The sequence below is a fragment of the Lonchura striata genome, chromosome 7, assembly GCF_046129695.1.
Source record: "Lonchura striata isolate bLonStr1 chromosome 7, bLonStr1.mat, whole genome shotgun sequence".
Taxonomy (NCBI): Eukaryota; Metazoa; Chordata; class Aves; order Passeriformes; family Estrildidae; genus Lonchura; species Lonchura striata.
Window position 1 is genome coordinate 16,413,252 of NC_134609.1, and position 27,382 is coordinate 16,440,633.

General features: G+C 35.2%; 1 protein-coding gene and 1 long non-coding RNA gene across 2 annotated transcripts in view; both read left to right on the forward strand.

Annotated features, from left to right (window-relative positions):
• HECTD2 (HECT domain E3 ubiquitin protein ligase 2) overlaps positions 1-20,205 on the forward strand; it is a 33,118-nt gene extending 12,913 nt beyond the window's left edge. Inside the window, exons 7-21 of the mRNA XM_021539523.2 lie at positions 466-511; positions 1,644-1,753; positions 3,156-3,304; positions 4,220-4,343; positions 5,136-5,232; positions 5,773-5,880; positions 7,683-7,815; positions 10,672-10,760; positions 11,788-11,946; positions 12,234-12,308; positions 13,126-13,213; positions 13,463-13,569; positions 14,741-14,856; positions 15,479-15,622; positions 17,666-20,205. Of these exons, the coding sequence (XP_021395198.2) occupies positions 466-511; positions 1,644-1,753; positions 3,156-3,304; positions 4,220-4,343; positions 5,136-5,232; positions 5,773-5,880; positions 7,683-7,815; positions 10,672-10,760; positions 11,788-11,946; positions 12,234-12,308; positions 13,126-13,213; positions 13,463-13,569; positions 14,741-14,856; positions 15,479-15,622; positions 17,666-17,786 (1,666 nt within the window). The 3' untranslated portion in view covers positions 17,787-20,205. The remainder of the gene's footprint in view (positions 1-465; positions 512-1,643; positions 1,754-3,155; positions 3,305-4,219; positions 4,344-5,135; positions 5,233-5,772; positions 5,881-7,682; positions 7,816-10,671; positions 10,761-11,787; positions 11,947-12,233; positions 12,309-13,125; positions 13,214-13,462; positions 13,570-14,740; positions 14,857-15,478; positions 15,623-17,665) is intronic.
• Positions 20,206-23,203: 2,998 nt separating this feature from the next.
• Positions 23,204-24,567, forward strand: LOC144246569 (uncharacterized). Its single transcript, XR_013340226.1, has 3 exons — positions 23,204-23,235; positions 24,072-24,123; positions 24,535-24,567. It is a non-coding gene; the product is annotated as an uncharacterized LOC144246569 (long non-coding RNA).
• Positions 24,568-27,382: the final 2,815 nt, after the last annotated feature.

Below are 27,382 nucleotides of genomic sequence, written 5' to 3' on the forward strand. Positions count from 1 at the left end.
ACCCCTTTGTCCAACTTAGGCTGCTTTTTGTGCTGTTGCTGTGTGTGTTTGTGGTTATGTAAAAGCCTTGATAAACATGAAGAAGTACAGAGGCTGTGATGATAGAAGTGAATGGAGAATTCTTGCAGGAAATGTCAAAGATGAGCAAATAAATTCTTTTGTGGTGTCACTTGAGATAGACAATAATGCGGAATTTCCTCTTTGGAACACCTCTGACTCTTCAGTTCTGACCTTTTTTTTTTGGCCTTTTGTCATGTTTTAAAAAGACAAATAATAAATAGCCTGCTACCTTCAGAGAATTGTCAGAATCTGTAAATGACCTTTTCAGTTTTTGAGAGCAGTGAAGATTCTTAAATATGGTATTCTGTACATATTAGCAAAGCAAAATAAAATCATCCATGTTTTCATGACTCTTAATGTCTGTAAATTATGGATCCATATGTTTATTGTTTCATTCATCCATAGGCCACGAACAAAGGATGATCTCAGAGCATATTGTATACTTTTACAGGTAAGAAAAATACAGTACTTTTATGTAAGTATGTGTCTACTTAACTTACAATCTATAAACCAGTATACTGTGCAAGCAAGATAGTTTGTATAGCTATGGATACTTCACATCCAATTTCCTGTTGTAAGAATGTGTTAAAATATGGAAGAAATGTAATGCATGATGGGAATGGGAGCTTAATGGAAGATAGTTAATGAGGAAAAATTGCATAGATTAAAACTATGCACTAATAGGCAAGTAATTGTTTGCCTTTATTTTCTGGGTTGAAAGAATAAATATTTTGTCTACTTATTTGTTTTTATGTTGTCCTTATTCCCAGACTTGCTGTATTAGGATTCTGTAACTCTGAAAGTTTCAGTATATGCACTTTCTGATATTGCTGTGACTTTCTCCAGTGTTGCATTTTATCCAGTCTGGCTGACTTTCTCCAGTCTGTCTTGAGTGATTACAATGTCTGATTTTTGCCTGTGGTCACCTCTTACCTTTGCTGCTGTAGTTGGCTTGCATTTGTAACAGATTTCCCCTTTATATTTTGCTAGTGTACCTAACACCTCTGCACACAAGGAGCAGTTTCTGCTATTATTTGAGAATATCAAATGGAAATTTAATTTATTGATTGATTTATTTATTTCTCTACTGAGAAAACTGTTGAGTTTTCTTCTATGGGGTGGTATATACTGGCTGTGAATTAAAAAGAATGTCTCCTGCTAAAATGAGGGAATATGTGAACACATGGAATAGAAGGAAAATTAGTTTGGATTGAAATGGGATAGACAGGAGCTATAAGAATTTGTATTACTGATATGAAAACTACATCACTTAGAGGAGTGTAGTTTGTGTTACAATGTAAAGATTAATCCAGAATTTCAAGTACTGCCTTTGGGCTACCGGTGGGCTTTCTTTTGGGGGGAAAAGAAAAAAATCATACTTTTACAATACAGAAGTTGTGTATTTTTTACTTGGCTAGAAGTTGTGAGTTGTTTTTTCCTGTAGTTTTCCCACTGTCACAGCTGTTTGGTGAACTACTTCGTTGTGTAATTGTACTGACAACAACAAACATAGGAAAAAATCCTAATGATGTTTTTCCCTTTATGCAGTTTATTAACCTAACACTTTTTTTAATCTTTTTCAGAATCCTCAATTTAGTAACACTTCTACTTATGTCATCTATGCTCACTTGCTAAGACAGATAGCAGCCTTAACAGAAGCTGACCATCATTTCCTAGTGCACTGGTCTAAAAAGTAAAAAAACCAAAACAAAACTCCACATTACAAATTCCATTTCTAGGATGTGTATTTCCATTGATGTTGACTGCTTTATAAATTATATGAAGGCTAATTTAATTGACTAAAGAGATTGGTTTTGTTGCTTACATACATGTGGACATAGTCCACTAAGTGATACTGATTTATAGATGCAAAATGTACATAATGTATAAAAATTACTATTTTTCTGCAAAAAAAGCCTTAATTGCAAAATTACTTATCAGGTTTTTTTTTTTGATAACATATGCAAAATAATTTGTGTGTAAAGTTTTAGTTATATGTTTACGTGGTATTATTAAAACAAACAACTTTATGATCTTTGTTTAAATTAAGTTTAATCTGGGGTAAGTTGCAAAAGATATTGTAATGTTGCTGTAATGTACAGAAGCCACAACGGAGCTAGAGACCTGGCTTCCTAGTGCAATAGAGGTGGTGAGAGAGTGTGGTTAGGGCATTAGATTTGTAATTCATTGAAATAACTCCAATAGCACCTCACTAAAACAGTTACATGGGTGCAACTGCCCAAGAGCAGCTCCTAAGTTTGTATGCAGATTGCCTTCCTTGTATTGACTGAGCAAAAAGTTCTGCTTGAGGTAAAAACAAAGTTCAGACACATTCGCAATTTCCAGTTCTCCTAGGAAATCTTAATTAAGAATTTTCTTCTCTGCAAGGATGGTAATTCAATTCCAATACCCCTTCCTGTGTCCAGATTTGCTTAAAATTGTGGTAAAATTTTACTTCATTTGAACTGCATTTACAAATGAGGTTTCCACTTTTGGTTAAGGATGCAATAGTCATATCAATTATTTTTAGTCTTAAAGCACGTATTATAAATGGAAACCATTAAAACAGGAGAGCTCTTGTTTAGAAAAGGCTATTTTAACATGTCTACACATACATGTGTATTGTTGTGCTATTATGGAAGTGGTGTAGTGTGTAATTTAAAATGTGCACGTGGCACAAGCATATGAAGCATGTACTACTTTTTATTTGAAAGGACCACATATCTCAAAATAAATCAGAATTCGTCAGTATTCAGAATGTGGAGTGAAATTGAAAAGGGCTTTTGTTTTGTTCACTAAAAGTCAAGAATAGATAATGATTCCATTGCTCTTTTTGTTTTTCCACAGACTTAAAGAGCATAGGGGTGCACTGAAAAGAATTATCATGTGTCAATATTTAAAAGCATGCTTCTTCAAACTTTACATTTGGAATTTTGTTTTTATGTACAGGGCAAAAGCATTTAAAAAAATAATTTAAACAATTAAAATTGAATTTAAAAATTTTAATGGAGTTTTTTTAAAAGCATTGAAATTTGATAACCAACTCTAGTGTAGACAGTGATCACATGAGAGTAAGTGCAGCATGTTTGTTTTAGGATTTCACAGAGGAGGTTCAAGCAGGTGGTGGACAGGTTACTGCAATTTATTTCTTTACGGCTGTTTCCTGCAAAACCTGAAGAGTTTCCACCTATGGTGAAATGTACCTGGTGGATTCCATCAGCAGCAAAAGTCCTGGCTTTATTTAGTAGGTATTTTTCTTGAACTGTGTGGGCATGTATATATTTTTGTATGTATATAGGGTTTGTTTTATATACACACACACGTGCATATTGGGAGAGAATAGTTTTTACTGCACCTCTTCTGGGGAAGACTGATAATGGTGGTGACACAGTACAAGCTACAATAAAATGCTAAAATGTAGTAAGCAAGAGTCTTCTGTTGGCAAATCTTCCTACTTGCTTTCCTGTAGAGGATCATTGCTATGCAGAGTTTTCCCGTGACAACAACTGAAGACTGTTCAAACAGAAATTCACAGAGCTATTTAATCAATCAAAAAACACTAGTTTGTCTGATTGATCAAAAATAAATTATGCTGAAGTGTAAATAGAGAAAACTTACAAGCTCTTGGACATTTTATGAATGCCATTATATAATGAGATAGCTTAAATGTGAATTGGGTTTCTTCCTTTGGTCAAGTACTTAATTTTTGTGCAGGTCTAGATAGTATACTGGAAAAAATGTAGATTTTCTAGCCATAGATGCTTGAAATTATATGGATTTCTTAACCACTTCCATTTATCAAACTGCTTTTTCATACATTTCATCAGAACATAGCACCCTTTATCTATAAAACCTTAATTTAGTGTATGTCAGTAAGGAAACCAGAGTCAAACTGAGGTTCCCTTATCATAAATGGGCTTAACTCTAGGGATTTACTGTTTTCTACAGCAATTAATGTGATGTTATATACTGTTATGTCGTAGCTATAGTTCTGTAGCTAAGACTGAGGTAAGTTATTCATGTTTTGTATTATTTTAGACTTGGCTTAAAGATTTTGAGATCACTTTTTTTCATTTCTTGGCACCATGCTTATGGTGCCAAGAAATGAAATGTGCTGAAACTAGGCATTATATTAAAAGACTTTGTGTTTTCTTTGTAGATGCTGCAAATAGTCTGATTAGCCCTCCTATTATTTCGTATACGGATTTCTATAATTCTACACTTGATCATATTGATCTTATGGAAGAATATCATAACTGGCAATGCTATGGGAATTCTCACAGGTAAGAGGAATTACTGGTTGTTTCTTGTTGAGTAGTACTTGAAAACATTGTATCTATGTTATGTATATCTGTATTAAATGTAGTGGATATGTAGTGTCTATATATGGTATGCACACCATTTATGTCTATATAGATCCACATTAAATACTGTATTATTTTAAATAATACAGTAAAAACATATTATAAAACATGTAGAACTGTAAAAACATATTATAGCTACTAATTACTTGCTACTGCATGGATGTGAGATTGTCTGAAATAAATCTCATTCTGCCTTTGCAAACTAGAGAAAATATGTAAAATATGGTTAATAATAAAGTAAGTTTATTAATTATTGGCATAGACTTCTGACTGTGCCTTACTACAGACATATTTTAGCCTCCAGTATGTTCATAGGCATTTTCCTTGCCTTCAGCAGCAGTTGGGAAAAATTTGGAGACCATAATTTACACCACTGAATCAGGTATTTCAGGCTGCTCTTCTGTCTGATACCTGATATTCTACTTGAGAAGGAAAAAAAAACCACAACTAAAAAAAAAACAAACCACAAAAAAACCCAAATGAGAAAAGATAAGTATTACTAATTTCAGTTTCTAGCAGTATTTGCAAATAACAGTTTGTTCTAGTGAGTCAAGTATCACTATATACAAAGTGAAAAAAAAACAGCAGCTATTTGGAAATTATCAGTGGAGGAATTATTTATTGAATGATAATTCACTCCTATATTCTTAAAATGAAAATAGTATGCTAGATGCTAGAAAGAAAATATTAAATCTTCTTTTCTCTTGTTAGGTTTTCCTTTTGTCAATACCCCTTTATTATTTCTATAGCAGCAAAAAAAGTTATTATTCAAAGGGACTCAGAACAACAAATGATAAGTATTGCACGGGTAAGTCCCTCAATGATAAATGTTTATGTCTCATCCATTGGTATTTGATGAGTATTTGTTAGACTGATATTGCACGTGACCTGTCGCTACAATTTCTAGTGTTTTTGACTACCCTCAAAAAGAGCTTAAACCATTTTACTATGAATAGTCTACAGATGTCCATGTTGGGCTCTCTGAGTGTTTTTTTCTTTTTGTATACTTAGTTTCAGGATCCTTATAGAGGGCAGTGTTTTAGAGAATAACTTATAGTGTTGACTTAATTTTTCCTCCTTTGAGAAACCAGCATAACATGCTAGCATGTTAAATCAACACAATGATTAAGGAAGAAAAATTCCAATACTTTAGTTCAAATGTAGTGTGGAAGGTATCTGCAGTAGGAAAGAAATTGCTCTTCATCTCCTGGAAGAGACTGAAGCAGTTACAGTGTTAGGGAAATGTCTTCAATACACGATACTGACACCTTTTTACAGTTAAAAAGTGTGACAGCTTTTTTTCAAATTAAGATATTGCATGTGTGATGTTTCTTTTTCCATCAAATAGCAAAGCCTTGTGGATAAAGTCTCTCGCAGACAGAAGCCTGACATGAATATGTTATTCCTAAATGTGAAAGTGAGGAGGACACACCTCGTTAGTGATTCACTTGATGAGGTAACAGAAACATAAAACTAAATTGTGTGTTGCTGTCGAGTAGGTATTGTTAGATTTCAATTTGATAAGTCATATTTAAATCTTTTGCATTAAGAGATTTGGAATATAGCTACATAATACTAAATAAAGATATAACTTTCAAAATTGTAGTGCTGCAGAACAGATTGGGTTCATACTGCTCCATAGCTAAACCATAACAAACATACATACTTGCACGTGGTCTGTATTTGTATTTGCAATTTTTCTATTAAAAATACAATGCACAATTATCAATTTCTGTAGGACTTGATTCCGTTATAGCCGCATGAATAGTATGTGACTAATCACTAATAAGATTGTTCTGTTCTAATTCTTTGAATATTTTTATTCTTTTCCTTCTCAATCTTTAAGAATAATTTTCAGCTTTCTGTTCTTAAATTCTTTTAACTAATTCCTCACAGTCTTCAATGTAATTTTTCCTTTTTTAGAAATGAAATAGATGTGTTCATTAAAGTAGGCAATTCTTCAGTATCCACTGAACCTTGCTAATTAACATTATTTAGTGAAATTTAGTTGCCTCTCTTTCTCAACATTGAGAACAGCCTGATGATACTGAAAAATAAGTCCAGGTAGTGAAAACAGGGTCAAACAAATTCTGATTACTTATGTCATAAGATGTAAGTTTAAACTTTATTTTCCTATATTAAAACCTGTCTATTTTTGGCATTTTCTCCTAAGACAAAAGAAATATGATTGGTAATATTGCTTTCTCTCAGGCATTGTCATTTTTTTAACCACACTAAAATAACCAAGAGCAAATTCAACATTTTTTATTGTCAAAATATTCTCCTGTTTATTTCCAATGTTTTCTTCTACCCATCTCAAAGATGATTAAGAACGTATCATATTAATATTTTAATTGTATGGGGAATGGCAGGTGGAGAGGGAAGATGGCTTACTTGTATTTCAAGTTTAAACAATTTGCAAAGGAAAATCACTTCAGCTAATAAATAGCTTGTTTCAAATAACACAAATACCTGCAGTTATAAAATTTATGTAATAGGAATTTACTTGAGCAACTAGCAACATGGAGATTATTTTAGCACATATATATTCTTGGCTGGTTTTAACACTTTCTCTGCTGGACAGTAATTAATGGTTTAAAGAAAGCTTGTATAGAGACTCAGTCTGAAAGATCACTGTTAATTGTAAAAGACTGTAATCTAATTATTTGCAGATTTTTTGTGTACCTGCATGAAATGCTGTCTCTTAGGACAAAGCAGTGAAAAGAGCTTGTTACCATTGTCTAAAAAACAGCTCTAAAAAGCAGCTGATACTTGCTGGAAAGCATCTTACACAGAACCAAATGGTGTCCAAATATTGAAAGTGTTATCTTACTTCCCTGTTACTAAATATTTCCAAATTATGTCTAAGTACTTTTTAAATTCGTAATTTACTCCTGGTAGCGCATCTTCTGTAAAAGGTAAAGAATTATATAGGTCTGAAATATTCCATACAAACTCAATTCATTATATCTAATTGCTTATTAAGCCTGTTTGTACACCACCTAACTTCTTTTCAAGCCCAGAGAATGACACCATATGCAAAGTAGTTGATGATGTCAAGTAGTCATAAATGTCTTGCTTCTGCAATTCAGTCATTGTCTTAATATAGTTTTGACCTACTAGTAGGAAGTTATGCAAATTAATGGTTTAAGCAAAGCAAGAGCAGTAGAGTAGAGGCTGAGGTGTGTTCTCTATGGCTAGTGGTAGTGATAATATGTTAAATCTCCTTTTTCTTCTGCCTTACCTATTTCACAATAGCTAGCAAGGAAGAAGGCAGATCTGAAAAAGAAGTTGAAAGTCACATTTGTAGGAGAAGCTGGTCTTGATATGGGTGGCCTGACAAAAGAATGGTTTCTGCTCCTGATTCGGCAGATTTTTCACCCAGATTATGGTGAGTCCTCATGATTCTTAAGTAGATTGTGAGAATCTGTTCAGACTCTGTATAAGCACTGCTCAGCAATAATGGAAAACTCTTTGCATTATAAACACTGTTTTCAGCATAAATCCAAAACATAAACTTTCTAATAGTTTAACTATTAGCTATGAAGGAAATTATCTCAGCCTAAAACAGGTCAATGGTTTAGCAAATATTCAAGTGGACATAAGGCCAAATGTATTGGTTTTTTTACCATCATTTACCATCCTTCCCTATTTCTTCACATGCTGCATTTTCTTTCTGCCCTCAGTTATCTTCATATTGCTAGTTTAGGGAGGGAGTTTTTCTGGGTTTTGTCAGTAGCTGCAGTTGGGTGCTGTTAGTATGCTCAGTTCTGACAAATTGCCAACCTTGGTCCTTGGTCTCCCATGCATCAATTGGGATTTTTTTTGGTGCTGATAGTTGCACTGAGAGTGCCTGCATGTTCTAGTGCTATTTCTGTGACTAGGATAGGTAGAGGTTAGGTTTTTTTTGTCATCATATGTTCTGTTTATGCCATCTATGTAGTCAGTATTCTTAAAGGGGTCTGGGGGAATCTCAGAAAAGAAGGGTCCTTCAGTCAGGAGCAGAGACAGTATAGGCAGGTGTGAGCCTGAATGAAAAAAACCTGCCTCTGCTGTTAGCAGGACTTGTGAGACTGTAAGGGCATTTCATGCCCAAGGGGAAAAAAAAATAAGGCTTTTTGATCAAATAGGAGATTGTAAGACATAAATGAGCAGTCATAAGCAGTTCTATCCACTTGTTTTATAGAGATGTAGATGGATCTGGGTGTGTTTTATTCACCACTCTGATGTGCTTTCCTCTGTGCATTACTGATTACATTACTGATGCCTTAGTGCATTAAAGTGTGGCCAGGATGGCTTTTAAGTCGATTTCCAGGGACTTGAGCATAACACCTGATAGTCATTGGGCTTGCCTGTCTTTGCCTGGAGGTGTTCATGTCCCTTAAAGTCATGGTCCTTTATTGGTTATAGGACTACTTCTAAAGGTACAGACTTTTAAGTCATAACTATGTCGTCATATCTGCTGAGATATTTGCCTGTAGCCCTTTTTCCAGTAAAAAGGGGTCTTTGTGAAGACATGGCATTGGTGATAGCAACCTTAATAGGAAACAATTTATCCTGCAGAAAGCATTCTGTAAGTTTGACAGTTCTGTTGGTAAAAAAGCTGTCAGCAGAGCTTGGTAACTGATGAGTTTGGAAACATTCAGAGTAATTTATTTTTTCACTATCTCTGGCAGGCTTCCTTACTTCAAACTGCAAATTCTTTCATTGTTACGACTATCAGTCGAGTGTGGGAGGAGTTCAGAAATATTCTTGTCCCTTGGAAAGGGACTGTATCCTCTACTGTCTTTAATGTTTAAGATGCAAATAACATGTAGGAAACTTGGAAGGGAAAATGTCACTGCTATTACCCTTTCTAGGTTAACTGATTCTTCAGGTTTAACTCCTGGAATTTAAAAACTCTTAATTAAGTCAGCTGTCTGCCAGCCTGTATGTTTTGCAATGCTTTCTTTATCTTGGTGTGGACAATTCACAAATGGGATTAGAAATCTATTTTGTTTCAACATCCTTATGATTTTTTAGCATGTGAACCTTGCTCTGCCTTACATGCAGCTGTTCTGTTGCTTCTGGCAATGTCTAATGGCAGTGTCTAAACCTTTTGTGATAAGCACCTTTTTGAGCTGCAGTTCAAGAGATAAATTGTTCAGGAGAGTGGAGGAGGGAATATGGAGGCAGCTTTTTGCCTGTAATTTATCATAAGAACTAGATGTCCCTGAGCAAAGTTGGATTTTCTTTCCTTTTTTTTTTTTTTTTTTTATCAAAAGGACTTTGGGTTTTTCTTAATTTAAATATTCTTTTTCACCAGCTTCATCTTCAAAGAGAGATAGAGTGAGTTTTTGCATATGAGATGTGCTGAGAACTAGTCAGTGCTTTGGTGTGTATAGACCATGTTAAAAAATAATAAACCTGGCCCATTCAATCCCAACAAATTCAAAAAGCCCATCACATTTTATCCAGTTTACTTCTGCATTAAAGGATGCTATGTGGAGTGTGTCTTACTTCTCTGAGCAATACTTCCTAGGCATTTTAGAGTTGTTATCTGCTTTTATTATGTAGGTTTTTACTTTCTGTCACTCTTTAAAACAGAATGTTCTGTATCTGACACAAATAGCAGTCAAACTCATCTATGATTTCAGTAGAAACTAGCTTGTCATTTAGACCCATGAGCAGCTTTTTTAGGGTATGTGTGGTTTGGGGCTTTTTTAACTTTTCTGGTATAATTTTTTGACAGAAAATATGAAACATATCCCTTTGCTGGTAGTGTGTGTATAACATAAACCATTTACAGTTTTCTATTCTAAGAAGGTAAACTTATGGTATTTGTATCATGGGATTCATGCCAGCATTTTTCGGGATTGTCATCTGCTATTGACCTAGAAAGAGAGGAGGAAGTAAGTGAGTTTACGTTGCAGTAAGGAAATTTTTAGTTAGACAGTTAATATTTATGGCAGCACTGATGCTGGAGTGCAATGAAGAAACAGATTGCATAGGGAAAATGCAAAATATCCACAGCTGGAGGCCCTGAAGAACGTGTTGCAGCAGCACTGAGCAGGGCTGGTGGGCTTGAGCCTGCTGCAGGCTCGGCACTGCTCCTGGTGCTCCTGCCCAAACAGGCTCCTGAGAACAAGCAGGGGGATGTGGGCACCCCCAGCAGCACTCCAAGGGGGCATGGGTAGGAAAGAGGAGGCTTTGTACGAATTCTTACAAAGCTCAGTGCCTTTTTAAGGGCCATGTTACCGTTCTGCAGGCATGTTCACCTACCACAAGGACTCGCAGTGCCACTGGTTCAGCAGCTTTAAATGCGACAACTACTCAGAATTCCGACTGGTTGGAGCCGTATCCTTTCATGTCCACTAGAATGTTCTGAATGACAATCGATGAGTGGTGTGGGGATGAAATAAGGCACTGGCTCAAGCTCCTTCAAAGGTTGTATGTACACCTATGTTCCATTTTAAATGTATTTTTTTGAATATCGTTCAAGCAAGTGAACTAAAAATAGGAAGAAAATGGTGGTGTGGGGGTACGTAGTACATTTTACAGTCAAAAAATGCTAAGTCAATATTAAACATCCAGCTTTTTTGTGTATAAGTTGTAATTTTCTATGTACCTTGGAGTCTCTTTCAGTAAACATCAATGTGCCTGTGTCTATGTATAGTTCATTTAAGTTCCCATTGAGCAGTATGTAGCTTTTTGCCTTTTTTATTACAAAATGGAAGCCACATGCTATTTTGAGGACTAGTTTATTTTCTAGGTTTTCTGTTGTGTTTATAAATGAAAACCTCAAGCAAACTATTTATGATAGTATATGCTTCTCATCTCCACTGAGATGATGTAATAATGCCATTAACTGATTGCACTTGGATCAGATGGTGGTTGTAAGTCTTTTCTCACAGATCCATTCTATTCTTGTGAGAATTGAATTGGTATAGTTTCAAATTTGTTTCATGGAATGCACTTAAATGTGCTAGTGGATGAACTGTAGTACCAGTGCAGGTATGTCTTAATGCTTTTAGATTTATTTAAAAGAAACATTGCTTTATTGATCTCTCACAAGAAAATACATGTTTATCTTTATAGTTTTCAAAACAATACTTTGGAAAAATGGATAGAAATGCTTGTATAGAATATTATGAAGAAGATTCTCAAGCATTCTGTCAATGTGCATCATTTGACCATGCTAACCACTGCTTAATTGTAATGAAAAACTGAATTTAAAAATGTCAGTCCAGAAACAATGAAGTCATTTACATGCCTTCTGTTTGTTGAACATGAATCTTAAAGTATTTTTTCCAAGCTAGAAAAATACTATCTATAGTGTTTTTCATGATGTGTCACATTTGCCCTTAACTTTTGATATATATAGCTTATGGGACTTGCTGTATATAACAGTATCACCTTGGATATTCGTTTCCCACCTTGCTGTTACAAGAAATTATTGAGTCCTCCCATTGTTCCCTGTGATCACAACACACTTGTAGGCATCTGTGGTGTCACATTAGATGATCTGTTTCAGATTATGCCTGTAAGTATTACATTTTCCAAGAGGCAAAACCACTGGTATAAAACCTGATATATTCATATTTGATGCTTGACTTGCCAGCTGTTAGAAAAAGCTTTTTTTCAGCACAGGCTGATAAAGTCTTCTGATGGAAACAGAAAATCTCTGCATTTTCTAGCATAGCATGCATTTTAAATATACAGCTTTTTCCAAGATACTTTCTGTGTAAAACAATGCTTCTGACTTATCCTTGCAAAGTGCATCACTTAGTTTTGTAGATTTACTAAAGAGTTTTTTTACTCATATTGTAGGAATTGGCGCATGGACTAAGTGAGCTTCTATCCTATGAAGGCAATGTCGAAGAGGATTTTTACTCAACCTTTCAGGTCATTGCGTGCCCAACGATAAGTGGTTCTCTACCTCATTCAGTGATTTTTTCCAATGTTAGAATGGCAGTGGAGTGGTTTCTTGCAGTGTGATTGCTGCTTGTTTGGAATGTGGCTGCACGGGGCCAGAGCTGGCTCAGGAGCCACGCTGCCGCTGCGCGCTCGGCTCCGTGGTGACTCCAGGCTGTTGTTCCCTGACCCCCTCGGTGGGTCCCAGTGCTCAGCACCAGGGTCACTTGGCCAGCTGCTGGGGCATCTCCAGCTCTGCTTGTCTGTCTAACCCAGAACATAGTCAAAGTTTACTCGGTTATTTTATACATTTTGTTCAGGAAATCTCACTTCAGAAGCTAGTTCAAGTTTTTACAGTTTTGCTCGACCTGTGTGTTGAAACTGCTATTTCAGTCAGGAAAGTCTTTTTCAGTTACTCATTGTTTCAGAATACACAAACATATGAGTTAATGAAATTTCAAATTGGTGGTACTTAGTTCCTAGGTGAACTACAGCAGAGCAAATACCTTCTTAATTTTATTTGCTGCCTCAGTGCTGTTCTTTTGTATGAAAAGCTCTTTGGCTCCAGAGCCTGCAGGTCAGTTTGACATGCCACTATGTAACAGGCTCAATTTTTGTTCTTTGAATACTAATTTTCTGAGAAATTTGTTGAAAACCATAATATTTAACTTGTAAAAATCTCACGACCCTCAGAATTACAGCATGTGCTGAAGAGAGGAAGGGAATACATGACGTAATATAAGCTTTGTCATTTCTAAGTATGTTAATTTATTTTCCAGTGCTGATCTTGACTCCTCTTTTTCTGTAGGTTTTTCAAGAAGAATTTGGTGTCATAAAATCTTACAACTTAAAGCCAAATGGAGATAAAATTCCAGTCACAAATAGGAATAGGAAAGGTAATTTGGTGTATATTAACCACACATACTTTGTAGATTTAAGTTTGTCCTTTCTGTACTTTCTATATACCTATGCTTCCATAAACAGTGTGACAATGAAATGGCTGTAGTTCTTTTTGGTATGCCTATCAATTTAATGGTATCTAAAACTGAATGCATTAATTTTTCATGTTCTGCCCTCTAAAATTGTAGCAAATAAGTTATTGATTTAAATTACTATAATGTAACAAAATAATTTTTTTTTTTTAGAATATGTGCAGCTCTATGTTGATTTTCTTCTCAATAGATCGATCTACAAACAGTTTGCAGCTTTCTACTATGGATTTCATAGTGTGTGTGCTTCATATGCATTACTGGTAAGAATAAGTGAAATTTCAAATATTTAACAATGAGTTATCTAAATTAAATTGCACTGGATGATTTTAAGATGTGGAAAGAATCTTGACTGATTGATAGACTTAATTAATCCAGTATAAGTAGAAGAAATTAATCAGGTAATCAACTATTCTCTGTACTGTTTAATTAAAAAGAGGTAAATAAAGCTCCAGAAGACAGGATTTATCACTGTGTATTCACAGACACATCACAGGCTCTCCAGTGAAGGTTTATAAGGTTTCTGTGTATTCCCTGCATTTAGGAACTGCAGAACAACTGTGCCTGAGTGTTCCTGAGTGACTCCTGTGAAAACATAAATTGCTTTTTGCAGGAAGAACAGTCAGTGAGGTTAAGATTAAATATTCTTCTGTTTTCAGTCCTGTTTGGCTGTTGGAATGACTTTTTTAATTTACAGCATCCCTTCTGCACTGAGAAAGAAAAGTTTCAATTTGTCAAGGATTTTCTAAATTCCAGTGAAACTGAAGAGTTGTGACACCATGCAGCAAAGTGAGGGGTGCCCAACCTCAGAGAAGGTTCTGGAAGGACAATGAGAACCCCTTGAAATGCCATGGCATACTTCTATGCAACTTGATGATGTTGTATTAAATGAATAAGTGGATTCTGCAGGTGTAAGTTTAGTAGATATTAAACATAGCTTATTGTTAGAAGTATTGGCTTTGCACTGCAGTCTGTACAACTGAGGGTCAACTTCTGTCAGCCTCTGCTGCTCAGCTATCCACGCTGGGATTGTCAGTGCAAATGAAATGGAATTTGAAATCAAAATTGACATCAAGACCCTCCCTTAGATTTCCATATGTACAAACTTAATTTTCTTACTGACCCATTCATAGTCTGATCACATGATAGGCAAGCCAGTGTAATAAATGTAAGAATGATGAAGAAATTAAGAACATAATGTGCTGAAATATTGTGTTATCCTGTAATTAACTTTCTACTATATACAGCAGTAAGAGATTCTTCAAAGTGCTGAGGGATTCATTTTTCTATAATCAGTATGTATCCCATTTAGAGACTTACATTGAATGATATTCTGTTAATTTTTCTGTAATGACAAAATAAAAAATTAATCTAGTGGTATAATTTCTCATCTTTTTTTTAAAAATTAAATATTTTGTCCTTGATTTTTGGCAGCTACTTCGTCCAGAGGAGGTTGAAATTCTCGTCTGTGGCAGTCCTGAACTGGACATGTCTGCTTTACAGAGAAGTACCCAATATGAGGGCTACCAAAAAACTGATATGACTATAAGGTAGGCCTGGGTTTTTATTCTAGTTACTGAGTTTAAAACAACATGGAATGTTAGTCTTCCAGCAGTAAGCTCTTCAAGGATAACCTGAGAATGACTGAAGTTTTAGAAACCTATTTCTAAATAAGACAAAGACACTACTAAATTGTCATGAGTAGGAAGAATTAGATCCTTAATGATATGTGTTTACTGAATGTCCTTCAAAGATTATTACCACATTAGGTGGAATAGTTTGAAAAGAAAAACTCCAAATCCTGCATATGAAATCTCATTTTTATTATCCAATCTTCTAAAAATATTTTTTATACTCAATTCTCTTTGATACTAAGGACATTTATATTAGTGAGTAGAAGACATTTATATTTGTATAGGTAAGTGGAAGTGGGTTGGGGCATCATTTGGTAAGACATTATTCCAAAATTAATAAAATATTGTACTTATCAATTCCTTGGGAATTTAACCTTGTATATTGGAGTACTGCTGATGTCCTATAGAGTATATTAATTAAACTCTCAGTAAGTGATATTCATCATGTAATACTTGCAGTTTTATTATTATCTTCATACTGTTTTTTTTATGATGTTGCATCTTTCAAAGTTTTCTTCTCCCTCTGCCCTGAGCATAGATACTTCTGGGATGTAGTACTTGGATTTTCTCTGGATCTTCAAAAGAAGCTGCTACATTTTGCTACAGGAAGTGATAGAGTACCTGTGGGAGGAATGGCTGATCTGAATTTCAAGATTTCAAGGAGTGAAACATCCACTAATTGGTAAGTAATGTTTTGGATTTTTAAAATTTTCTTCATTAAATTTTTTCCCAAGAGGCCTTATTGCCCTTGAATGACTTTTTACAGAAGAGCAAACAAATGTACAAGGAAGAAACTGCATGGACTCCTTTAGGCCTTCAAAATGTTATACCCATTTATTGATTGCATAAATTTAAAAAAACAAGGAAATTGTTTTTCCAGTCAGCATTTACATTTGAGGCTGGTAATTATTTATAGGGATTATTTATGTGTTTTCAATTCAAAGAAATTACTTATTTAATCATTCTTAAAATGACAGCTGACCTAATGAAAATATAACTTGAACTACCATAAATTTTTCTGAATTTTTTGAGTTGGTGGCATTATTCGCAGCAAGTCAGTTAGTATTTTTTTTAATTCTTAAGACTGGGGAAAGTCAGTTGAATAACAAATTAAATAACTAATAAATAAATAAATAAATTAAAATAACTTGAAAGCTGTATAGAAAAACTTGCTGCTCTGAAGCTCACTGTGAAGCAATAATTACTGACTTTACCTAGATTTCTCAAACACATTGTGTAATCAAAATACTTATATGGAACTATATTTTACAAAATCTGCATTTTGCTGGATTTTCTGTGAAGAGCTGATCTAAAGGCATAAGTATAATAATTTTTGAGGTTGTTTTAATTTATCTCATCACTGCGATATTTCTAATGCTTTTCTCAATGAGGTAATAACTGGTTCCAGGAACATGAAGATTAGATGAAAAATGAAGAAAAATCAGTCAATATTGAATCACTCTTTATGTTCTTTCTGTAAACTGTTCTTAAAAATGAGAAAATGTGTTTTGAAATAGTGTGAATTTTAAACTGTTGTAGGTCTGTGTTTTGCAAGATAATTGTTGCTGTCAGACTGCCTGCACAGGGATAAATGTAGACACCATCATCATATTGCTCACACAATAGGATCAAATAACGTAATAGCAACAAAAATTGGCAAATTTAATAAAAGCTTCTCAACTTTCCAAATTCTGAAGCCGTGACTCCAGTGCAATTAACAGATCTGTGCTGATCATTTAAAGGGCAGAGAGGGGAAAAGTAACTTGGGTTTTCAGATCTGGGGGTTCCACCCCATTTTGAGTATTTTTTGCCAATGATCAAAGGCCAAGTTGGTGCCATTCAAAAGACAAAGGGATGAAATTAAAAGAGACCTAGAGGGCTTTTCAGTCACATAAGTAAATATGTGTGTCCAACTGTAATACATTTTTGAGTGTGTTTTCCAAATGGCAGGTTGAGCTTCAGCTCATTGTCTTTCTCCTGTCTCCCCCCAAAGTTATCAGCTATAGGACAAGTATATATCCTCAGCTGTGTCCTCCATGTCACTTGAGAATTTAAATGGCAAGAAGTTCCTGTAGCTTTTTATTACCTGTGGCTCATCAAATTAATCCATTCTAGTGAGAAACAAAGTTTCCAGTGTTTCAGTCAGGCATTCCTTAGCCATATCTGCAGTACATATATTCAAGCTCTCTCTCAGAAGAAACTTGGAACTGGAAGTGTTGGTATAGCTGAATTTTCAGTCAGTTCTTCAGAGCTCCCCACTGAAGTCTGTAAGGACTTGTTTTACCAGGCTGAGCCCTGAGTTCTGTATCCTCACAGACACAGAACTGTGGTTCTTCCAGGTGTGGCTGTACCTACTGCAGAACCCACCTGCCTTTTCCATGTTGTGGATTCTTACTATACCCAGATTTTGTGTTACGACAAGTTGTGTGGTACCTGGAGTTTCCAAAATCTGGAAGGAGATGTTTCCAATTCTGAAAAAAAAAAAAAAAAAATTAAGAGGAAGAAAAGAGTTGCAGGCAAAAAAATTAGTCTGAGGTACTTATGACCAGCAGTGATGTTACTTGCATTCAACAGAACTTGAACCAACATTGTGATAAATGTTTCTTTTATAGGATTTCTTATTTAAGAAATGTTTAACTGAAAATGTATAGGCAATTGGCAGCATTCTGGTTCTGTGGCATTATTCTTAAATGTGTTTTGCTGGGTGTTTTTAAAATCATTTTAGGTTACCTGTGGCCCATACCTGCTTCAACCAGCTTTGTCTCCCTCCTTACAAGAACAAGAAGGAACTGAAGCAAAAGTTAATAATTGGAATTTCAAATGCAGAGGGGTTTGGTCTGGAATAAGATTAAATACTCCAAGAACAGCATTTTTATGTAGCATTCACTCTCTTCTGATTGTGCCTTTAAGCTTTTCATTGTTACGTCTCTTGATACTGTGCCAGTTTTATCGCATTTAGATTTTTTTTTTAAATTAAAAATTAAGTGTATGGTTTTTTCCTGAATGGCAATACATTTGCTGCTTGCTTTGTCACAGAAAGTAGCTTTCTTTGTACAAACAGCTCATCTGTTTGATAAATGGAACCCACCTAAGACAACTCCCAAGTGTTAGGTTTTTCTTAATAGCACTTTATCATTAATCATAATTCCTTTCCATCAAGGTATCCCACTGGGAGAAAAAATACACATTATTTCTCTATTGGTTAATTCCAGTGGCAGAAAAAATCTAACATCAGCATGTAGCCTTTTTTTTTTTTCACAAAGGCAAATAGGAATTTTAGTCTTTATAAAATGTATGTAGTTTTATTATTCTGGTTTTCCTGCTTGGTGAAACCAGCTGTCTAAGAAGTATGTAAATAACTGCCTGTGAAGAAATAGGATTTTGATAGTGCCATTTACTGCTAAAAATTTATTTTTTATGAATAAGAGGTTTTAGATGTTGTATATTCAGCTTTTACACTTGACTGTACAAGAATGTTAAAAGGTATTTTTTCAGCTTGAGGGGATTCAAGTTCCCACTACAAGTATTAAGGAATTTGTATGTTCATTCTTAACAGCAAACTAGCCAGATCTACTGTAGCATTATAGTAAACAAAACTAGATATTTAAAATAAATTCCACATCTGGTGAAATGCTTTAGGAAGAGAATTATATTCACAACTCGTGGAAAACTGATATAGTGTATCATGATATCCTTTTTTTGCAGCAACTTTGTTGAAAGTCTTAAATAAGCTGTGACAAAAGTGAATACAGTAACATTTCTGAAGAATTTTGCAACTTTCATTAACTTGGAGACCAGCATTTGAAAATGTTTTGTGTTTTTCACTGCACAAACTCTGTGAAAAGAATTCTTGGTATGTCTGATCTGAGTTAGTAGATTAGCAGCTGGGGAAAAAATGGTTCTAAAATACTGAAATGATTGTAAGTCTGGGTTTTATTCATTAAATGGAAAGAATCTATCAGCATGCAGTATAATAGTTTTAAATATGGACAGCTACTGTGTGTTCTGTAGATTTTTCTTTCACCTGAATAAGGCCCAGATCATTTGAAGCACTTTGGCATCGAATTTGTCAGCTTTCCCCCTTGACTTCTGCTGGGGCATGGATACATATCTACCTTGTAGTGTCTGTACTCAAATACTGTATGAGTCTTCTTTCTTTCTCTGTATTATTTACATACAATCAACAGATTTAGAAATTATTAACAAATTAATCTGTCTAATTCATGCTTTCAAAGCTGTTCTGGATATTCTTCAGTAGTTAAGTGTAAATTTTACTTTTTTATTTCTCCTAGAAAAGTTACTGGTGATTTTACTGTTTTATTAAGGCAGAGATAAATATTAGGATATTTTAGAATATTTGACACTTCATTCATAGTGTTATCATTGAAACCAGTACTGAAATTTCCACTGGCTTTAGCCTGGAACTATGCTAGGTTAGCACAAAGCGTGCTAAAAGCAGCACTGAAAAAAAAAAAAACAAACTGCATTTTTACATTGTATCTCCCAAATGGAGATTTTAAAATAAATTTTAACTTGCAGGATTTCAGATGTTGAGAAATACATTAAGCTTTCACTGTTGCACTGAATGAACTAGATAGCTGCAAGCAATGTTAAATTTCTAACACCTGAATTTGGCTGCAAGTAGGAAATCCAGAAAGAAAGACCTACTGCCTTTCCTCTCTTTGTAGAATTGGATTAATGAAAGGTTGGCTTATGAATAAATAGCTATACAGTCTGAAAACATGGCAAATTAGCCAAAATATTTTTTAAGGCTTAAACCTGCTTTTAATAACTATTTATCTACTATTGTTAAAATAAAAGCTTTATCTTTTCTCCTTTTCACTGAATTGCACTTTGCCTTCTGTTCAGTTTTATTTATTGAAGCTTTTTTTGAAATAATGTGTAATATTACCTCAGAATTCTAAAAATGCTATTGTATTTGCATCAGTTTTTAAATAAGATTGTCATTCAAAGACATTTTATATATTTCCTGATGTTGATAAATTAAATAGTAAATTTTGTATTTGTTAAATGAAAGCATTACACTGTATTTATGAAATAAGACTGATAATTTAAAAAAAATTATTCAATGGTGTTTTGTTGTTCTTGTGTCTTGCCCTGTAACCCAGCAAATCTTTTTTTATCTCCATCATTGTTTTGTACTATACAAAAGAAATCTTGTTTGTATAAACTTGTTCACTACTAAGTATCTATTTTTATGTATCAAAATGGTCTGGTCATTAAATCAAATATTTCAAATGCTGACACCTCACTTGTATAATTTCAGATTTCCAGAATTGGTCATAATGGGTTTGAAACTATGATCAACCTCTCTTCTTTTGGTTTATTTTTCTCTTGAGAAGTTTTCATTACCGTAACAATTCTGCTAAAACATTGCGTCGTTCACTGAGAGGAAACTAAGTTCCAACAACCCAAAATGCACCAAGACTTATATTTCATATTTACAGTCAAAATTACAGGTGTTCTGGTGCATGCCATGGTGTAATAATGCTGTAAAATAGCACAGGTGCTCAGCATGGATCCAGCAACTGGAGTTGTTCCATGTGGAGAAGAGAAGCTTTGGGGACTTGTATTTGCAGCCTTCCAGGACCTTAAGGGGGCTCATGAAAAGGAGGGACAGGGACTTTTTGTATTGGCAGGTAGCAGCAGGACAAGGAGAAGTGGTTTTACACTGAAAGAGGGCAGCTTTAGATGAGATGTTAGAAAGAAGTTCTTTATTCAGAGGATGGTGAAGCACTGGAACAGGTTGTCCAGAGAAGTTGTGGATGCCCCATCCCTGGAAGTGGTCAAGGCCAGCCTGAGGAGCCTGATGCAGTGAATGGCATCCCTGCCCATGGCTGGGGGTGGAACTTTGTGATCTCTAAGGCCCCTTCCAACCCATTCATGGTTCTGTGATTCAAACTTAATTTTCCTTTTTTTTTTTTTTTTTTTTTAACTACCTCCGTTGCAAGATTACTTGGAAGTGCAAGGCCACAAGCTGTTGTATATTTTTCTGCCTAATTTGAACAGTAAAATCAGGATGGACAGGTAACAAGAACTAAAATCAGGATGGAAAGGTAACAAGAGCATCGTGCTTTCTCATGGACAGAGGTCCTGATCACAGAGCTGTTACCTTTCTACCACTCAAGCTACCTACAGATGGCAGCAAAGATGGAGATTGAAACGATGTAATTAGAGGTCAGACTTTCCTCTTAGCTAACAGTAGATTTATAAATGCACATAATGAAGAAAAAAGTAAATGTCTTAAAAATTTATATTGTAAATCGCAAATTTGCAAAGTCAGCAAATATAAATTGACTTATAGCAAACAAATATGGAGAAAGGAGAAGCAGCTTCTTGGCTCTAGTGCTGGGTTTTGAAAATGTCCTCTCTTTTCATTAAGAGTTCCTAATGTGGCTTTGGATAAAATGAAAGACTCTGCCAAAACCTCTGGCAGAAGATTGGTTATATGTGTTCTCTGACCAGTCAATAGCCTCAAGACTGGTATTTGGAAAGAGGTTAGAAAGCCTGGCTTGCCTTGTCCTGTTTCAGCTAGGCAGCTAGGAACCAGAAGGCTGGCACTGTGGCTTAAAATTGAAATGCTTTATTTCCTTTTGATTTTTTTGGCCAAAAGTGGTGAGAATCCTTCTCTGTAGTAGTAGTTGGTGTTGGTACTGGTTGACTTGCTCCAGAAGCAAATCTAATACCCATTGTTAATCTTCATAGCTGTGGTATTTAATGTGCTTTCAGAGCTCCTTCTTGAAAAAATGAAAATATCTGAAAGGTCCCTCAATGCCTCTGGTTTCATGTCCTGACTGTCAAAAAATAATACCTTTTTTCTCCTAAAGCCCCTAGTTTTCTTTCAATAAATTTAAGTAATTTTTCACTCTGGTTCTTTTTTTTTTTTTTTTTTTGGGCAGGGGGAGGGGGCAGTGGGGGTGGTCTGTACTGGTCTATGTGTTGTTGAAGTTCCTTGCAGTTCTAAATATTCATGTGTATAAGAAAATAATGAGGTGGCCTGGACTGCCACAGTAGTTTCACTTGTGTTAGAAATGTTCTAATTAATAGTGAAGTAGGTTTTGTTGTTAATTTAATGAGCAAAAATGGCCCCCAGTGATCTGCACCTTCCAAATTGTTAATTAATTTCTTACTGAATTCTTTGAACCCCAATGCCTTTATGTAAAACATAAGGTCAAGGAGGATGGAGAGATTTTGTTCTGATGGTCTTGGGAAGCAGTTGCTCATTAGACTCTGGAAAGGTGGGAGAAGTTCACATAAGCTGGGCAGACTAAGTTCAGTTCTGGGCTCTTCTGCAGTACTAGAGTTAATAATAGAGTTAACTAATACCTGTATGCATTATGAAAGGATATACCAATGAATATCTTGTGTTTTGTGTTCTGCTACAGCAAGGCTTCATTTACCATTTTTCTATTTGGCATCAATTTAATGATTTGGTACTTGTAGTGAGTGAGACTTACTTTTTGATGCAGTATTTTCTTCCCATGAGAGGGGTTCTAGATTCTGTAGATATATGATGTTCAGGTTTAATTTAAGGGCTTCTTGTTTATTTGCTGATTTAACTCTATAACATGATTTCCTGTTAACCAGGAGAGATGGATTGTTCTCACAGAGTCATTAGTTATCTTCTCACCAGGATCTCTGGCTGTTACCATACTATGGATAAGAACAGTCCAGCCTCCACTGGCATTACCAGAACAGAACTATTTGTAGCTATGTTATGTAATTCAAACATGTTGTCGAAGGGTGAATTTACTCAGTGTACATTCAATCTCTGCTCTAGCAGAGAGCTAGAACATTAATTTCTTTTGCTATTTGTTTTGTGTCAATACTGTGGAAGTCAAGAGCCATGTTTTGTCCTCTGGAAAAATCAATCCAGCTGGATATAAAGCAACTAAAGCACAGTCATTTTTGAAAGCCACGGAGTTTAATCTCAAACGTGTGGGTCTTGGTTTTGGTTGTCTTCTGGTGAATTTATGAACCTCACATTCCTGGTTTCCAAAGACTGTGTACTGCTTGCAGCTTTTAATAGTTGGTCTTGATTAGTGGTAGTGTGCCACACTGAGAAGAGAAAGCACTTAATTTTGTCACCTTGCTCAACTACTTCAAAGTGGGATCTTTTCCCAAATCTTTCTTGATTCCAAGCTAGAAATGTATCTTGCCCAGATTTTTGAAAACCCTGACAAGACATGTTTTGTATATTAAATGTATATTCATTCTTTATTAATAGAAAATTTTTTTACCATAACAGATAAATGTGGCCTGTGTAAAATAGAGGTGAGTACAGTAGCAGAATAGAAGAAATTTACTTCCTTAGCATTTTGTTAGAATTGCTTTTTAGTTGGAGAAATCTAATTTTATTTCCTTAGCTGATGAGGTTAAATTTTTCTAGGGTAGAATATTTTAGAGAGTTTAAGAACTGAAAATATTTTCTTTAATTCAATAACGGTGTTAGATAAAGCTAAAGCTTGAGTAAAGTATATTACTTTCCTACTTGCACCTCTGTGTACTGCTTAGTGCATTGTCTGATTGTACTGATACCACTAAAGTGTTCTTCATCATTTTTGTTTTGAAATTCCAACATTTCTGGCAACTTTTATCATGAAAGAAAAGCTTTCCCAAACATTGAAAGCAGTCAGTATTCATTCAAACTGAAAGTTTTAAATAACAGACTTTTTTTTCTGTTGCATATAAGCAAGTTCATTGCATTTTGTTTTGAGTGGTTTTATTTAGGATCCAGAATTTATTCAGTATAGCATTTCTGCACATTGATTGAAATGCATTAAGCTGTTACATCAAATGGCACATACTGGAAGGTGAAAACTCTCCTTCCAGTAGCTTGTACTACTGCAAGTTACTGCAAATATATGGAAAGGATTCCAAGTTAATAATTGTTTTGTTTGCTTTGTTAGTTGCTAGATAGGGGCTGAAATCTGGGGTATTACCACCAAGCTGTGTTTGGATTACCAGGGGATGTTTGCTTGCTTCCTATTGATCGTCTCCCAGCGATGCTGGCCCAATTGCTACTGGGGATGGGTTTCAAGCCCTTACAGGGGGTGTTTTAAAGTATTTCTGATACTGACTATTAAATGCCCATTAATTCTTCCTTTCAGAAAGGGAAGTCATTTTCTTCAGCAGCCTATGATCTTGGCCAAGAGCTTTCAGGTACACAACTAAAATCTCAATGAAATTAGTTTAGAAAATGTTTTCTTTTCCTATACCGGATTTTTAACATAAAACATCTTACAGTCAAAGGTGTTGAGGCAACATGAACAGCTGTGTCTTCTGTTCCTCATTCCCTTGTTGGTTTTGTGCAAACTGCTGTAGGCATGTAACAAAAACATGGGAGTTTTGTTAGGAATACATTTTTACATGAAAGTGATAGTACTGGAATTTTTTTATCTCTTTGCTTACATCCTCATGTGGTAGCTGTAGTTTTGTATGGTTTTCATTTCTAACTGTTGGCAGTGGGTACACTGCAGCTGGGGATCTGAAGGTGTAATTGCTTGCCTCATTTTCCACATCATTATTCAAAAGAAAAAAAAATATCTTTCTGTGTTTCTCTTCCCTCTTCAGGGCACCTAGACACATCAAGGCTTTTCTATTTTATGTACAAAGGTAGTCTCACTTTATCTTTTGCCCTTGAATTTCTTCTAAATTTATTTGTTGCTGGCTTTATTAGTAGGGCTTATTAATTCTATGTGACATAAGCACAGCTGCTATGCTTAATCATACATTCAGTTAGCATTTTCATACTTGTAGGTGTACTGGGAAGATGAAATTGCTACTTTCATGCAGCACAACCAATCCTTGATTAATTTCTCCTGTCATTACTTATAGCAACAATCTGCATTCTTTGTATAGTTCTGCTGCCTTTCACCATGTTGAAGATCTGCTGTCATTCATAATACAGTAGATATGTAATTGTAGAATGATAAAGAAATAGAGGCTTTCACTTTGAATTTTCCTAGATTAGAAAATCATCCCATTGGCCATTTCTTCTAGGTTTTTGGTTTTTTCTTCACTAAATATCGGATTTTATTTTGTATTTTTTCAAAACACAGGGGAATTTAACAGTCATTTTAGAACTGAGAGTTGTCACTTGCACTCATGAAATTTTTTGCTTATCTGTCCTTATCCTAGCTACAAGCCTCTATTTGCAGCACAACTTCATAAATCAAAGTGATTCTAATATTAAGGAAGAATACATAAAGCTGCTGAAAAAGGATGACTTTTGTCTCTAGGGTGCAACTTGTAAATGTGTCTCTGCCTCTTAAGAAGAAAAAGAAAGGCAGATTAAAAGCAATGGGTTCAAGGTGGTGGCAGAGAGAAGTGGAGAGAATTGCTGTGCTGTTCTCTCATTTTTGAGGAACTAGACAGATGCTACATATTGAAGATATCCTGGGACAAAAATCCCTGAGGGATAACACTACAAGCTTCAGATCAGTCATTGTATCTCAATCTGCTCTTCCTTTTTGTTGCCACGAGCTTATTATTTGAATTACCTTGGGGATGTTTGCTTTTTTCTCTACTGACCTTGTCATAGCCATGCTTAACTAATTTCTATTAGTTGTGGGTTCTTCTGCTTTGAGTGTCAGAATTGAGCAAGTGAGCCCCACTTAGGAGGTGAGAAAGAAGCCAAGGCTTGTCTTGGACCAAATGAAATCCCAGCCTTTTCAACAATGTGTAGAAAGCTAAAGAGTTTGCCAGCATCTGTCTCAAGTCTGTCTAGAGGGACCTGTTTTTAAGCTATCCTGATCAATGCTGTGGGAGCCCTTGTTTGCTGAGCCAGCAGAGGCTCAGCAGGGCTTGGCAGTGCAGCAAGGCAGCTCCAGCCCTTGCCTCCAGCTCTGAATGCTTCCCAGTTTTTCACTTTGAAGTCATTGCCACTTGTTTGTGTCACTCAGTCAGTGAAGGCTAGATCACAGCTGAGGCTCACTGGGTACCTTGGCTCTGTATTCCATTCATGATTTCTCAATCTTTTTCAAACAAATTTTACTAGGAATTGATATGTGGAGGTGAGCAAATAAATTTGAAATGTAGGCCTGTTACCAAATTGATAGGATTAGTAGGTCAAATACCAGCCATTTATTTTGAAGAAAATAAATTATTAAAAAAAAACCATCATCTGTCTGCCTTTTTGAGGTTTCATTTGCTCATGCTTTGTAGTATGTGTCCACAGAGCTGTCCTGTAAAATACCCTAAATGCAAAACCCTGGAGTGCTAAATTTCTGCCATTAGCATTCTTCCCTTAGGTACATATAGGTATCACTGTTATTACTTCACTCAATCTGAATCCCAGTTTCTTTTCAGGTCAAGGGCCAAAGGAGAAAACCAGGAAGCAGGAAATGCTTATGTTTTGGATGGATCAGGTACTATACCAGCTGGTTGGTGACTTCTCTTGAGTTTTTTAAATCAAGACAGTTTTGGAAATGTGCAACATTGATATCATTGCTTCATTTGTCTCAATTATTGAAGATTAAAAGACAAAACATCTGCACCAAACACCATCTTAGAGTTTTTTATTGGTAATAGCAAAGAATTTTTCAGATAGCTCATCAAACCTAAAAGCAGTGATATAACAATATTGTAGACATTTATTGTTAAGATCAGAGTTTCATCACAATTGTTGAATATTACCAGTCCAAAGCAGTTAACTAAATTAGTCTCATATTATCTTAACATGCTGGGCATTATATGTCCATTATAGCTTGTAAAACTGGGTAATAGCCTTTCCTATCTCCCCCACTATTTTGGCATAGGCAGAATATGAAGACAGAACCAGAGAAAATACCAAACCACATGTTGGCATCTTGCATATAAGGAGAAAATATTTGTTCATTTTTATGTATGTAAGGGCAGGTTTTTGGATTTGGATTTTGTTTCAGTGAATTTATTGGCAGAGTTCCCAGACTGCCCTAAAGCAGGGCACAGGCTGGCTATGGCTGAAGGAAATAAAACACCAAGGTAACTCTGGGGCAATGTTCTACTTTGTAACTGCTCCTGACTTTCAGCATTATATCTAGCCAGAAGTGTAAGTGCTTATTTCACCAATTACTTACTTTTGTAGCAAAGGTGTCTGATTTTTGCAGTAAGATAAATACAGATATATATACAATATACATCAGAAATTACATTATATAAATAGAGCATCCATAAAGTACAGCTACGGGCTTTTTCAAACCTATAGTAATTATTTCTTGTGCATTCAGACCCTACTGGAGTTTTTCATTTGATCCACAGTTGCTGATAAAATTTAATGGCTAATTTCAACTGATGAGCTTTGTGGGGAGAAATACTTGATTTACAAAGTGAGGAAGGTGTCATGCTTTTGCATCTGTCCCATTCAACACTCAGGTGGTCACAGCATTTACAAATGAGAGGGGGGAATTGACATTCTGAAGGCAGGACTTGAATTTTTGTT